The sequence below is a fragment of the Lagopus muta genome, chromosome 17, assembly GCF_023343835.1.
Source record: "Lagopus muta isolate bLagMut1 chromosome 17, bLagMut1 primary, whole genome shotgun sequence".
NCBI classification, from domain to species: Eukaryota; Metazoa; Chordata; class Aves; order Galliformes; family Phasianidae; genus Lagopus; species Lagopus muta.
Genome location: NC_064449.1, coordinates 5,124,561 through 5,140,116, shown reverse-complemented (window position 1 = coordinate 5,140,116; position 15,556 = coordinate 5,124,561). Strand labels below are relative to the sequence as shown.

General features: G+C 47.3%; 1 protein-coding gene across 3 annotated transcripts in view; it reads right to left on the bottom strand.

Moving 5' to 3' along the window:
- The window catches only part of TTC28 (tetratricopeptide repeat domain 28), a 125,657-nt gene that overhangs the window by 18,270 nt on the left and 91,831 nt on the right, over window positions 1-15,556 (bottom strand). For all 3 annotated transcript variants that reach the window (XM_048964308.1, XM_048964309.1, XM_048964311.1), the window contains 7 exons: window positions 12,229-13,570; window positions 10,982-11,505; window positions 9,855-9,964; window positions 9,442-9,571; window positions 8,814-9,032; window positions 6,687-6,852; window positions 3,814-3,954 (listed from right to left, as the gene is read on the bottom strand). In XM_048964308.1, coding sequence (XP_048820265.1) covers window positions 3,814-3,954; window positions 6,687-6,852; window positions 8,814-9,032; window positions 9,442-9,571; window positions 9,855-9,964; window positions 10,982-11,505; window positions 12,229-13,570 — 2,632 coding nt within the window. The remainder of the gene's footprint in view (window positions 1-3,813; window positions 3,955-6,686; window positions 6,853-8,813; window positions 9,033-9,441; window positions 9,572-9,854; window positions 9,965-10,981; window positions 11,506-12,228; window positions 13,571-15,556) is intronic.

Sequence of the window (15,556 nt, the reverse complement as noted above, 5' to 3'; positions counted from 1 at the left end):
GAGCACACTTTGCAGAGCACCGCTGTTTCCAGACTATCAAACACAGGCTTTAGAATCTGACCAGGAAATAAAAACTGTGCTATCCCAACCTGAAGGTTGGACCAGGTGATCTCCAGAGGTCCCTTCCATCCCACTGATTCTGTGATTGTCTGATGCTGCGGATTCTGTACAGCAGATTACTGCACTACATTCCATCGGATATAGCAGCAGGGAATGGCAGGGATATTCTGCTGCTTGTCCAGGAACCAGCCAGCAAGAAGAGCTCTGGACCAAGCCCAACAGCTCCGACCTTCCCAGGGTGCAGCCATGTGCCAGCAGGTGGCACTCACAGTCCCGTCTTCCAGGGATGGACTTGAGCCATTTTCACTGACTAATTTATTGCAGGGGATAGGAGCTTGATTGCTCTAATGAGTAGAGCCCCCTTCACCTTATTTGCACAGCCAAGGAAATCTGGATTTATCCCTTCACCGCTCAAATAGGATTTTTTATTAAAATAAAATCAAAGGAGCGTCATAGATCTTTCACATCCTTTGTGTGTGTGTACACAAAGGAGAGTGAGAAAATCCATAGTGGGAGGCTGACTGACATCTTTTGCAGCAGGCAGATCGAACCTGGAGCCCTCTCTCCCTTTCCTCCCAAAAGAGTACAAAGGAGCAGCTCTCCAGGGCCTGTACAGGGCCCACCTCCCAGTGATTTCAGTGTAATGAAAGAGACTTTGGAATTTTTCAGTCAAACGCTTCTCCAAAGCCCCAGCATTGGCTTCTGGGATGCTGCACAGCCGCAGGGCTGAGCACTTCAACCCTGCTTTTGCTGTGTTCCCTCCCCTGATTTCTGGAACAATAAATATCACTTGGAGTCTGCACAGACTGCACAGTGTTGCTTATTTACAACCCTTTGTACAAGGCAATGGTGATTTGCAGCAAGCAGAGCAAACAACAAACTGGGGCTCAGGAATGCCTGTGTGTCAGCTAACTCTGCTTCTTCCCTTTATCTTGAAGATGCAGGAACAAAGCAGTGATCCCCTGAGAATCTCTGAGAATGGAAGAGAAAACCCTCATCACACAAGCCTTGAGCTAAGACTAATTTATCCTGTAAGCCTCTGAGGAACAGGCTCTGCTTGCAGAGGGTCAATGTGGCTGGGCTAAGGCTGGAGGCAGAGTTTGTAGTGCAGTCAGCACAGGTCTGCTCTTGTCTTGGCACCCATTAGGGCTCTGGACAAGATAGACTCCACTCATGGCCTTGCAGAGCCATTCAGAATGGTTCAGTATAAGACTTACTACAGCAGTGGTCTGTCAGGCTTGGGACGAATGGACATCCAGACCTGGCAAGCCTGTCCAAGAGATGCAGCCCCATGTCCAAATTCAGCATCTTGACACAGCCACAATACCAAGCGGTGTGAAGCTCCAGAAATGTTCAGATATGAACAATCTGTGGATGCTTTCAAGCAGCCACAGCTGTCTCCAACACCCACTAGTTGTTGCACATCAGTGCTCTATCAGTGACATCAGCAGCTCAGGCAGTCACTGAAATCAATGCAGTGCCCCTGCAGTGCTTTTTTCCTCTGAAGTCCACTTTTTCTCAGAAGTTCCTTAACTTCAACTGCCAAACCCAAGTCTTCTTTCTTTCTAAGCAGAGTTGCCAAAAGAAAAAAAAATAATCATATTACTCTCTACTTAAAAGTCAGAATCACCAGGTTACCTGACAACAGCAGCCAGAAGGCACTCACCCAAACCAAGGGGTTTCTTTCAGTCACCTGCTCATCACTAGAAATGGAGACTGGATGGCTCCAAATAGTTCCAGCATCTCTCAGGGCCTCATTTTGACATGGGTTCTTAACAGCACGTGCAACTCCTATGCGTGAAAGAACTTGCACTGGCCTCATGCCATGCAAACTCCCTCGAGGATCCAAAACATGTGAGCATTGCATTCAGGCCCCACATAGGAATGCAAGGCCTGCCTTGGCAGCAGGAAAGGCAAACTCGTACTCTTGGCTCCAAGCAGGCCCTACTCCTCTTTGTGCCCTGCAGCACAGAAGCCAAGGCAAACAGAGCCCATACCTTCAAGCACTGTTTGTGAGCTACAGTGTTACTTACCACCATCTGAAGCACTACAGCAGCAACAATTCACTCACTACTGACCTCCAGCTGCATGACCTCATGGCAGTATTAGCTGGCAGAAAAACAATTACACAACAGAAGGGAGCTGGAGACTGAAGCAGGAAGATCAAGTTTATACTTTGCTAACTATTCAGTTCTGTTACTGACTCAAAGTCAGAGAGCCCACGGTTTCTCATCAAAGCTCTCGGCCAGGGCACAGAAATGCTGCCTGTTCCCTTTATCTCTCTTAACCTCTCCTCTATGCAGACCTTCATCACTGGTGGGGCATGCACACCCCTGGAGGGTATGTTTGATTCTGATCTAAGTAGTACTGATAGCTCACTATCACTACAGTAGCATGAACAGATACGTAAGTGGATTGAGGGGAAAAAAAGCAGGCCAGTTGTCAGCACCAACAAGCAGCTCCCAGTTTCATGGGATGCTGTTACTGCAGCTCACAGGCTCCAATGACTGTTCACTGCACTGCAGGCTGATTGTTTTTTTCTTTTCCAGCTGAGAAAGGTCTGGGTACCCCATGCTCATAATCCATGCTGGAGTACAGACCCAGCCAAAAACCCTCGGTTGCATCATGCAAGATCTCTCCATTATGGGAGTGGTGACACTGGAAAATTTCTGTTTTCAATTTTCATTTTGAATGCTTGCCTTCAACAGCAGTGTTGCGAAAGACTGAGACCTGAGCACACTGTAAGAGGTAGAAAATGAGTGGAAACTGCACAGCTAGTGCTAATTAGTATGATTCGTTACAACCTGCAGAAACAAGTACTTCCACAAGAAGCGTAGAAGCCAAGAGCTCCAAGTTCTCAGACAGCAGGGACAAAAACAGAGTTCCTCTGCAAGTGTTCAGCCAGTCAGAAATAGAACTTGTCCAGGAGAAGAAGAAATTAGAAGTGGCTGCCCCTCAGGACAAAGATGCCAGTTAACAATTGCTGACAAGTCCTCACTGGCTGTCACCTTAAGCAATCACTTTCATCTGGAAATGTAATGAAGATGCCACTCCCTGCTCTTCCAAACCAAGCTATTGAGTTCCTAAGTGAAATACAGAGTCCTGTCTAAGGTCTCTGCGGGTGGCCCTCTGTCTCACAAGAAAGCACAATGATGCTTTCAGTTGCTGTTCTGCCTCTTTTCTATTGAAAATTTCTATTTTTAAAGAAGGAAGCAGTAAGAACTCATGCCTTTCCAGGGACTAGTAGGGCTTCTTTGTCTTTTACATGGAATACTTGAGCCTCTACAACAGAACCAAGCCTCAACAGGTCACCTATGTGTGGAGTGCCTGGTGACCTTCCAAGTACCTCCTCCCAGGCTGGACACACGTGCAGCACAAGGCAGCACTGGATTCCCAGTCCCATCAGGAGCGAGACACAAGGCTCCCTGAGAAAGGGAGAAATCCTCACTGCACCAAATGAGGAAGAAAAAAGACTGAAGGGAAATGCCTCTGCTCAGAAGGAGAGAAAGTGACCACTGCACATCCTCAGATGGAGACCTTATTTACAAGATAGATGCTTAATGTTCCACAAGAATCAATGTGTGAGGACATATCCACATGAATGGTTACTGCAGCCACGATGGTTTGCTGTTCTGCGTGCTTGGAACAGAGGGGAATAAGCGAGACCACCAGCAGTCATCAGCTGCACTCTGAGGTCACACCAAGACAACTCATTCTCCTTGCTGATCTCCAAGTGCAGTGCTACATTCTCACCTGTTCAAGAGGTTGTTCCTGCTGACCATCCTCAGGAAGCCAGTTGGATCAGTCATCGAGTTCAGCTTGTTATTCATCTCCTCAAACTGCTGGTCCATGATATCTCCAGCTTCGCTCTCAGTCTCACTGCTAGCACAGGCTCTGCAGAGAGAACAGCAGGGTGAAGGAGTCACTGGTGCAGGAAAGCACAACAGCATTGTGATAAATGCTCAGCTAGTTTGAGAGAAATTGGATTTCAGGCAACCTCAACCATTTCTAAAGTCAAACTGTCCCTGGATTACACACAATACTAGAAATACAGGATGCAAATCCCCACGCCCAGCAATGGGTAACGATTTCTGAAGCTGTAGAACAGTACAGAAAAGCTGAGGTTTGCAGGAAACATCAACTTTGGCCCTTGAATTGCCTAAGAACATGCGTTAGTGCATCCTTTCCACAACAACAACTCCAAGTTCTGCTTGCTCCCTACACTGGCAAAGCTCAGTATACAAAAGACAGCTGTGTTGATGCTCCTATTATACAAACAGGGAAAGAAACAGAGACAAAAAATAATAATAACAATAATAATAAAAGACTCCATCGTGACACCAGGACAGCAGCAACAGAGAGAGAGACCAAAATTCCTAAATTCTGCATTTCCTGATGTTAACACCTAAATTACCATCTCTGTCAAAACAACAACAGCAGTTATTTCTTTGTAAAGACAGAAAGCACACACACTACCATACATATGTTTTTAGCAACTCCTTCCTTTAATTACATAAATTGCACATCATGGTGCATTGCCAGCCTTGGAATTTGCACACTTAAGCTAAACCTGTTTTCCTGCCTGCTAAAGCTGTCCTGCATCTCACCTCTCTTTCCTTTCAGTGGGTTCCTAACATCTTGCAGCCTTTCTGCAAGGACACGTTTTCCAATAGTAACCACATAAATCAAATTAAGGTAAAACACAGCACGACTCCATATGGTGCTGTATGGACCACAAGACATCTTGTAAATATACTTCCAGGTCAATGTGATCTCATAACCTGAGCAAAGAAGCCCTGATAAAAGGCAATCACTTGAACGCTGGGCAGCTGAACAACAGCCAGAGGAGGGAAGAAAGAACGTGGAGAGGAAGAAAAGCCTGTCAACAGCTGTCTCCTGCACGTTCTTCCTCCAGCTGCAGGCATGCACAGTCTTGAGTCCTGGCACGATTTTAGGTATTACAGTGAATATTTGGAGCTCTTAGAAGAGGCAAAAATCTGGAGTTCATGAACCTAAGAGAGCAGGCCACAAGCTCCCCAGAAGAGAAAGACATCTGTCCCAGCACAAGTTCAAGCAGGCATCAAACTCCCTCACACTTCATTTTCTGCAGGTATGTGTTACTTGTCAGCTTAATTAGACCAGCAGTGATGAACACTTTTCAGCACAAAGCCAAGACTGCAGTGCAGAACCTATAACCACCAGAGCAAAATCCTGATGACGCATTCCATGACAGCATCCCTTCCTCACCAGGAGCAAAAATAGGAAGACACACCACCACGGTGCAGTTCCTACTGCTTCTGGTTTCAGGCTGTTTCAATACTAGGAGTTGTCCACAAATTCATCTCAGCAGTTTGTCCTGTTTACAGAACTCAGCTGACACAGCCCTAACGATTCCCTTGTGAAGCTGCTGCGTGACTTCAGAAAACAGCAACCTCACACTGCACTGAGGACAGAGAGGGTCAGAGCTTAACCTGAACCTGACAGCTCCCTGTGCCAGAGCCACCATTTAGCTAACAACAGCAGCAGCCCACCTGCTCATGCTCAAACTCTGTTATAGATACCGTCAGTACCTCAGTCACACAAAGGTCCATAGGAGCACAACTCTGCATCCTCGAAACCCTCCTTTTACTGAATCACTACAGCCTATCCTTCCCCAATGGCAATATCTTCCTGACTCCAACACTGCACTCAGAGAGACAGAAGCAAAAACCATGTTCTCCACGAGCTTTCAGAATAGTAGAATATAATTTCTCAAATAATTTTATGTCTTATATCATCACCTTGGGATAGTCAGTGCTGTGGTCACAAGAACATTTATACACAGCACCAGAACTAACAGAAAGAATGAGAAAATCACCGTGCAGCTAACACGAAGGAACAAAAGCCCTTTATCTGTCTCCTAGCTGCAGACCTACATAAACCACACAGATCACTCTGACGTTTCTTCCCTCCTTGGAGAACAAGGCAACGAAGCAGAGAAAATGGCTCAAATATGTTTTCTTCTAGATACATGCTGTCCAATCTCAACTCAACATCTCTTCTGTCTTTCTTGTACCAATCAACAACATTTCTTGTCTGGGATATCAATGCATGGTTTATTTTAGGTTTCTCTGTTTTTGGGTTTGGTTTCATTTCCTTCCCCTCTGCCATTTGTAGAGGGCAAATACAGCCACAAATCTGCTTGCATTCTGCCATCTCAAGAAAATGGCATGGATTATGGACTGCTACTGCTCTGGTGTCACAAAGGATTGTCTTCCTTCTGTCACTTTGTGAAGACTTGAGGACAGAACAGATTAGTTTTCAAGAGATTAAGTGAATTTCAGTGGTAACAGAGGTGCTTAAAGTAATCTCACAGGGTTGCAGAAACCCACAGGTGATTTGCCAGCGAGGTGTAGCAAGAGATTGGCAGTTTCCTGGGCAAATTTCCAACCTAAGGTGGGGAAAAAAAAGCACCTTAGGTCTTTTAGAAGACTGATACATGCAATTTGGTTGTCACTGTAACAAAAATTCACCCCCTACTGCGGCTCACAGTCCTCAGACTTCTCAGCCCATTAGCTGAGAATGTTACAAAGCGCCTCCTGCTGAGAGAGCAAGAATCAAGGCTTTAAAGGCCACCTCCAGCTTACCGGGTATAGTAGGAATCCACACCCAGAGCCTCCCGCACGCTGGAGATGTACTGCTCCAGTGCAGAGTTTGTTACTGTCTGCAGGGCCACGCTGTTGGCTTCGTGGAAATCCCCGGCATTTTCTGTCAAGCTGTCACCCAGGTAATACTCATGGAATTTCAGAATACCTGCAAGGAACACGAATTGTGAGCTTATTTCCACCGGGAGAGGAGCACTGCCAGCCGTGCAGGAAAGTGGCACAGTCCTCAACATTTGCCATTTCCAGCACCACTGGGGCAAAGCCCTCTGTGCTGTGTCTCCACAGAGCATTTCCAGCCCTCCTGTATTCCAATTTGGTTTTTAAAATCTAGCTTTGTACTTTGCAGATTGTGGCTCAAAGGCACAAAGGCAGAGAAGTGCTTTTATGAGGTATTCAGAACGCATTTGCTTTTGCAGCAGTCTTACATGAATTATAAAACAGGTCTTTCATGGAAGCATCTACCAGCCCGAGTCACACTGCAATAGGTGACTTTGAAAAAAGCCTAGTAATGGTCTCTGATCACATATATTGAGCACACTAGGCTCAAATGGTGAACAAAAATATTATTACTACAGCAGTCACACTAAGGCTTTTCCCTTCACTTTTATGCACAGAAGTATGCTGTACACAAAAAAAAAGCAATATAGATTAAAATACAGTAAATTATTAAAAGTTAACATTTCAAAGTGAATAAATAATACAAAGAACAACTGCTGTTTTGGTAAGAATTCAGCTACTACTTCACATAAAACCTTCTTCCCCTCACACTGGCATAATTTTCCTGATACAATTAATTCTACAGTACCACAGACTGAGATCAGCAGTGAAAGGCTGCTCTGGATGCCCTGTTTGTATTGGCAGCAAAGATCAACTAGCGAGAGCAGGGGAATAATGGCAAAGCAGCTCCTTCTGCAGGAACAGAGAACCAGTGAAGAGGCTCTAAGGACCCGGTTCCAGTGGGATAAGAGGATCATGGGCTGCCACCCTCTGCCAGTACTAATAAGATGAGGAGGGGTCAAGTCACTACTGAAGAGCTGCTCAGCAGAGCTGCTCAGGAGGAAACCTGCATGTTGGAGCTCAAAGCAGCTCTGACCCTCTCCTTCCTTATACCTGACAGTGCATCCAGTACTGCAGTCACAAACCCATGTACTGGAGAGTGCAGCTGCCCTTCCACAGGATCAGCTGGGCAAGGAGGAGACTAACTATGAGGCTGATGTACTTCTGATACTCGCAAATTTATTATACTCAGCTTAATCTCAATACTATAGAATTACTGCAAAACACAGAACTAAAGAGCCAGCTAGTGATTGGGTGCACAGCAGGATGACATCACCCTAAACTTACATAGGCAATACTGCAGAGCACCCCCAAGAGAAGTGTTTTCCAATCACAGCCATTCCATCTGAAATCAGGCACGTATAAATGTCTGCTTACCTTCCCAAAGCATTTTTCATGCAATCTAAATAATGCTTTTTATCTCTTCAGCTTTGTTATGGTGAAAGGCTGCAATTATTTAATTATATCCAGAAAGAACTCATGAAAATTTAGTCATCGCTTTTATTAGATAATGAAAAACAGCTGCCTGCAAAAAAAAGCAACCCTCTTCAAATTAATCCTCCTTGCTTCTCAGTGATAAGCATTTCCACATTTATTTAAGTGGAATTCAGAGGATCAGGCAGTTCAATGGAGTATCAAGAAGCGGGGACACCCTTCTGTTTTCTGCAATCCACTTCAGTGGATAAATGTCAAAAGCTTTTGAAAGGCTGAAGCACAGAAATATAATTAAAGTAGGCGTTCTTATGCATAGAAGATTCTCACAGAGCCAACAGAGTCAGAATCTCATTACTGCTCTGCTCTGCCAGGTGGGAAAAACATTCAGACTGCAGATAGGAAAATGGAAATATTAAACATCTGAAACATTTCCATTCCCAGGTCAATGTCAAAACCGTGAATAAGCACTTCCATGTCATTACTGCTGTGGTTATGCCGCTGTTTCCAGCTCCTGGGGTTCTAGAATCTGTGGTACCAGATTCTTTCCTAGCTGCAAATGGTACAATTTTCATTTTGTAAGGCTTGTTCATAGGCTCTCACCTTCAAAAAGCACCTCACCTGCCCCAGGAGCCAGCAGCCAGCTGTACAGGTAGCCTGCAGCTAGTGAGTAGTAGAGAACAAGCCCTCTCTGGCCATTCACTGTCTCCAGGACCTGGTCAATGGTCACTGGAGAATAGGGATCAGAGTCCTGCTGCCCAGTCTGGCGTTCCACGAGCAGGTCAGCAAATGCCCTTGTTCGTCCCCTCTCTGCTACTGCCAAAGCTTCATCATGGTGACCTGAAAAGACAAAGTCATCTCTCAGACGTGACATCAACACAGTTTGCAGCACAGTGCAGAAACAGGAACAGCTGCTATCTCAATTGGAACAAAAACCTGCAGAAACATATCGCAGCACTTATTTCTGGAAGGAGTAGTCACTACACTGGTATGCAGTCCCACAGATCATCTTGGCTGCAAGAGCTAACATGATATATGGGGAAATGAGTCAGAGAAAAGAGAATGAATGGAGAAAACATGGAAAAGAATCCATAGGTGCCTGAAATTCAAAGCAGGAAACACCTTTTCTTGTCCTGGCAAATAAATGCAGTGCTGTGCTGCATCAGACAGATAATAAGAGAAGGCTGGATCATGAACAGCCTCCCTGCACCTTCAGTCCAGCTCCACATGAGACTGGAGTTCAGCTTACCGAGGCTGACAAGTACTCGCTGCAGGGCCTGGTAGGAAGACGTCTGCAGGTCGAAGAGTGACAGCTTGTAATCTGTGCTCAGCTGCACCTCATGGCGGATGGTTTCAAACAGTGCCGAGGCCCGATAGAGCTGGGAGGGAAAACAGCCACGGTGACACCCTGACAGATACAACAGACAGCACTAGTGGGAGAGCGGGATCCAAGGCCACCACACCCCTAGGCAGCCCCTCAGGGGGTCAGCATTCCTGGCAGAGGGCAGGTGACCTGGGATGAAGGCACACGGGCCTGAGAGTACTAAGTGCATGGTACACCTTGCCCCAGGATGCACCAGACAATTCCACCCCCAGGGACAGAACTGACCCACCGGGTTCAGAGGACAACAGCCTGCAAGCACAGGGCAGACCTTAGAATACCTGGTGCTGAGACTCCTCCAGGTTCCCACTTGCCCAGAGGGAGAGGCCGAGACCATGGCGGATTTTGGCCTCATCTTCTCTGCGTCCCAGCTGCTCCGCCAGCCTCAGTCCTGAAAAGAAGTCAGAATGAGAGGGAGCCTCAGAGGAGAAGTCACTTTGGCAGCCAGGTGGAGAATTTCTTCTGCCCCTGCTGCTGGGAACTGCTGGCTGAGGTTAGGCCTATGCCTCCAGGGTGCCCAGGACAGGCAGACAGCAGCAGTGCAGAGCAGTGAGATGTCAACTGTGGAAGTGCTGGGCAGCAGCTGTTTACACTCCAGTCAACACCAGCACAAGACGTGCCTAAGCAGAGCAGACGCTTCCATGGACCAAGATCCAACCCCATGTGAAGTTAAATTTAATTCCCCTGAAACACACACACTGTGCTCCTACCAGGAAATCTGATTTAAACCTTAACAGTCAGTTAATCAAAATCACATTACGCTACCAAACATTGCCAGACAAGAGGCCTCTTGCCACATCTCTTGTTTGTTTCCCAGCAGCTTTCCCAGCTTCCTGGTAGGCTCCGTATGGTTTGGAGGGCAGGATCCTGGCATAAGCAACTTGGAGCTTGTCTCACTCCCAGTAGCACCTTCTTGTCTGCTCCCTTCTATCATACTCCAAGTCTCCCACCTCGATGGGCCCAGCTGCCAGCAAGGATGCCTCCTCTCATACACCTAACATTTCCCACAGACTGGAGATGGGAAGCCCTGGCCATGACCATGCAGCTCAGCAACAAACATTACTTCCAGGTCTTTCAGGAGTTCACATCACATCAGGAGACAGAGCAGACAGACAGACACACACATATAAAGATGCTCACTAGGCACGCTTGGAATTCAAGCTCAGAGATGAACGGAAGGCTCTGACTGACATGGTGTGCTATACAGAACAACCTACTGGGGCAGCTATTCAACACGATGCCCAACAGTAACTATGGATATCTGCAATAGCTTTGGCTTTGAAGATCACTGTCAAACATCCCCTTAGTGCCACACTAACAGCACCTCATTTCCCTTCATATCTTCAGGCCTTCCTCCTATTCCCATGTATCTATCCAAAATGGCGTGTTGGACAATTCAGCCTCTTACCTTCCTGCAAGTACATCACAGCCTGAGAGTAGTTCTGCAAGGCATGATGTGTCCTCCCCAGACTGCTGTATGACAGAGTCTTGGCTACAAGATCGTTCATTTGTGCTGCAATGCTGAGATGCTGCTCCTGATACACTACTGCCCTCTCATAGGTGCCCAAGGACTCATAGGTCAGGCCCAAGTTCCCATAGGCTCGGCCTTGGCAAGTAGGGTTGTTGGTCTCTTCTGCAATCTGCAGGTCCAGCTGGTGATACTGCAGGGCTGTGTCATACTCGCCCATCTGTTGGTAGACCCCACCAAGACCGCAGGCAGCGTCACTCTCCAGAGCACGGTCCTTCATCTCACGAGCAATGTTCAGCTGCCGTTCCAGGCACGAGATGGCTTGCTCGTAGTTCCCCAGCTGGCTGTGCAGGCTCCCCAGCTCACCATAGGCCTGGGCTTTGTTAAAAGCCTCCCCAAGCTCATGTGCCACCACAAGCCTCTTCTCAAAGCACACGAGAGCCTGCTGCAAACTTCCCATAGCTCTAAAAAGGAAGAAAACAGCATTTATTTTGTCAATATTTTCTTGAACTAAAACACTTTGTCACTTCCTCTCAAGGTCATCTCACATTTTTCAGGCAGAGACAAATGTTTCTCCCCCAGGAATTGTGCCCAGCACTTCTGAATCAACATCCTTCCTCTGCTGCCTTCCAAACCTCTAGTTCGAAGGACTGAGCAACCTCAGCTCCATTATCTGAGCCAGCAGCACTGACCAAACCATTTCCTTCCCAGCATCCAGAGGACCTTGTTACCTGGTCCTACACCCCAAATCCCTGTGCATGTGCACAAGTCATACAAACACCCCCCCCCCCCCCCCCTCTGACAACACACTGCAGCCATCTGCACTCACCTAGACATTAACCTGTCTCACCCCCTGCCACACTTACACAGCCCCCACCTGCTGGCCAGGCTCCTCTTTTCACCCCTGTCTGCATGCATACTTCAGCCCCACAGCATGCATCTCCCATTTCCTCTCTCTCAGGCCTACTCCCTTTCCCACCTGTGCATTCCCACATGCTCCCTAATTACACACACTCTTCCCCACTCTCTGTCCCATGCTGGCATGCACCCACAGTCTGCCCGCTAGCATTTTAGATGCAGCTCATCCTCCTCTCCTCTGGTGCACCCACACTTCCCTGACACCAGGATGCCTTTCTGGGTACTCCAATGCACTGCATTCCACTGTCCTAACATGCAGCAATCCTCACCTGTGCCCGTTGCCCAGGCCTCGGTAGGCCTTTGCCTGATCTTGCATGCGGTTCAAGCTTTGTGCAACAGACAGGTACTGCTCATAATACTTTATCGCTTCCTCAAAATCCCCCAGAGCTTCGTAACAATCCCCCAGGTTCCCATATGCTCGGCCCCGATCTAACACAGATTCATTTCCACTGAGCTGTTGCAGCATGGCCAGCTGCTGCTCGAAGTAGCCAATAGCTTCCTCCATGACGTTCATGTTCATCTTGGTGATGCCCATGTTGCCATAGACTTGGGCTTCTATGCTGGGGTCCTTCAACTTCTGCCCAAGCTCCAGTTGTTCTTCGTAGCACTTGAAGGCCATGGTGTACTTCCCAAGTGACATGTACACTGCAGCAAGGTGACCGTGTGCTCTGCATTCTCCTGGCATATCTCCCAGCTCCTGGTACACCTCCAGCTCCTGCGTATGGTAACCTAAAGCCTTGTCACACTTCTGTATCATTCTGTATGCGGAGCCCAGGGCTGCATAGGCACTGGCTTCCAGTCTCCTGTCTTTAACATGATGGGCTAAGCTCAACTGTTGCTCATAAAACTTTATTGCACCATTTACGTCTTTTTTACAGACAAAAATATCCCCCAAGTTCCCCAGAGCTCGGAATTTGGCCTGGGAATTGTTCAGAGACTGGGCCAGGGACAACAGATACTTCTGACACTCCTCTGCTTTGCTGAAGTCCATCAAGGCTTTGAAGGCCAGGCCCAAGTTGCAATACGCTTTGGCTTGGCTCAGCTTGTCATGGAGATCCTTTGCTAACGCAAGGTCCTGCTCATAGTACTTAACAGCCTCTTCGTAGTTCCCGAGGCAGTAATGGGCATAACCAAGATTATGGCAAACCTTTCCCTCCCCTTCCATGTCCTGCAGCTCTGGGGACAGGCGCAGGTACTGCTCGTAGTAAGGGGCTGCCTGCACGTACTCTCCTCGTGAGCAGTGAAAGTTGCCCAAATTGCTGAGGGCCCGTGCTTCACTTTGGATGTCTCGCAGCTCCCGGGCGATGTTGAGATGGTTTTGGTAGTGCTGCAGAGCACGATCGTGGGCACCCAGTGCTTGATAGGCGACCGCCAAGTTCCCGTGTGTAGATGCTTGAGAGGCCCGGTCGTTAACTTCCATAGAGATCTGCAGCTCCTGCCGATGGTACTTAACAGCCTGGTCGTACACACCCAGAGCGTTATAAGCATTGCCCATGTTACCATAGGCCCGGCCCTGGGCTGCGTAATCGCTGAGCTCCTGGGCTATAGACAGATGTGTCTTGTGCAGCCGCAGTGCAGTGTCGTAGTCACCTTTCATCTGGTGAATGATTCCTGAAACGTAACAGAAACAGCTTCAATAAAAATACTGTGTCATGGTAACCCTTCTGCAGCAGCTCACGTCGCCAGAGCCGCTCTACAGCTTGGCCTTTGGCAGTCTGTGGCCAGCACAGCGCTGGCCTAGGTAACCCAGCCTATGATGAGCTACTTCTTGTTTAAGAGACAGAAAGCAGAGAAGAGGATGAACTTTATGAAACTTTTTGAGTGGTGCCTTGGGCCCACAGGAAGTGAATGCTACAGTGAAATATATTGAAAGCCAGAGAAGAAGCACTGCCTACACTGGGAACGATAGGAATAATGTGCAGAGGGGCTGGAAAACATTGTGTATCAGAGCAACAAGAACGGGGTCATGAAATTCAACAGTAAGAAATGCAAAGACACAAACCTGAAGAATAATAGCAAGAATTTCTACTACAAGGGCAGGGAATCATCACTTGGAAACAAGAGGAGGAGAAAATATCCAGTGAATTGTTGCATTTCCAGTCAAGAAAGACTGAACTTGCTTTGTTCATGGTCATGGTAGTAGAATTAAGTGGCATGTGTGATAACAGGAGGTAGAATTCAACACCCCAGGACTTCTTCCACTTCTCTTCAATTGCTCTGGTAACTCAGAACTCCTGCAGCTTTTCTGGAAGAGTGACTGGGGATGGCAGTGATCATGCATGGGCCAAGGAACTACACCACGTGCACGGACATACATCCCTCGTTAAGGCATGCACTGCCATGACAACACTGCTCATCTCTGCACTGCAGCTTGCCTTGCCGCAGCGCTGCACAGCACAACCTCTCACTTTCAGGCCACCTTCCCAGACACCCCACCAAACCACAAAATCACCAACACCCTTGCCTGAAGTGCCTGCTGCAGGACATGCGTTAACTCAACAGCAAGACTCATTATTGAAAACACATTCAAAGATCATTTCCTTATGCATCACCCTATATTATTAATCCCAAGCGTGTCACGGTGAGGCATAAAACAGCAACAGCCTTAAGTGTCCCCAAACAGAGGAATGTGAAACGCTGAGGATGCTCTTGGAAAAAGAGGAACGTGATAAAGACACCCCACACCATCTCCTGGTACATCTCCATCATTTTCCAGGGGTAATTAATTACAAAGGATGGCCCAGCAAGGAAAGCTTCTGATCTAGACTCCAAAACCACCACCTACCAAACCCATTCTTTGTGCACTTCTCAACAGAAAAAAGATGGATAGGGGATGAAGCCTTCTAAACATTTCAGTCAGCCTCTTTACTGCCAAGATGGAGAAGAAAACATGTCTACTTTCTCCTACAGACTGCTTGAGGATTTGAAATGATTACTAGTTCAATTAGACAAAATTTTCTATAATCTCCTTCATTACAAATAAAGTAAGGTCCCAGAGATAAAATGAGGCACATGGCCTCTACCTTAATACAAGGCAGGCCATCCAACTCTGAGTAACAAGGACACAAAAGAGAGGCAGTGAAGTTCTCTCATAACTGCAAAGAGATGCTAAGCACCTGGGGACAGACTTTGAACTGTGTTTTACTAATAATCTGAAGTGCCATCTCTGCATCACAACAGGACTGTTAAGTGCTGCAGAAGCTGAAAAGCCAGCTCTCTGCATGGAGCCCTGGCATTTGGAAACACCATCTGCTTTGCAAAGGTTGACAATCTCAGACTTCTGGTTAAACTCCAAATCTCCTTGTTGTGAAGGGCTTGATAACTTGTGACTCGCCCTCAGTCCATTACCTTCAGCTTACCGAGTCACAGAGTGCATTACATCTCCCCACAGAGCACTGCAGCAGCTGGGCTATGTTATATTCTGGGTCTGTCCCGCTCAGCATTAGATAGTGCACTTAAGAGAGCTTTCCATCTAAATCAGTGAAATGCAAACAGAAAATTCTGTTGCTTCAGCAAAGAGGCCAACTCTAACATTCTGGCTTGGAAACACACATTTAGATACATTTTTTTGCCTGTCAGCATGGTTATTTTGATGAG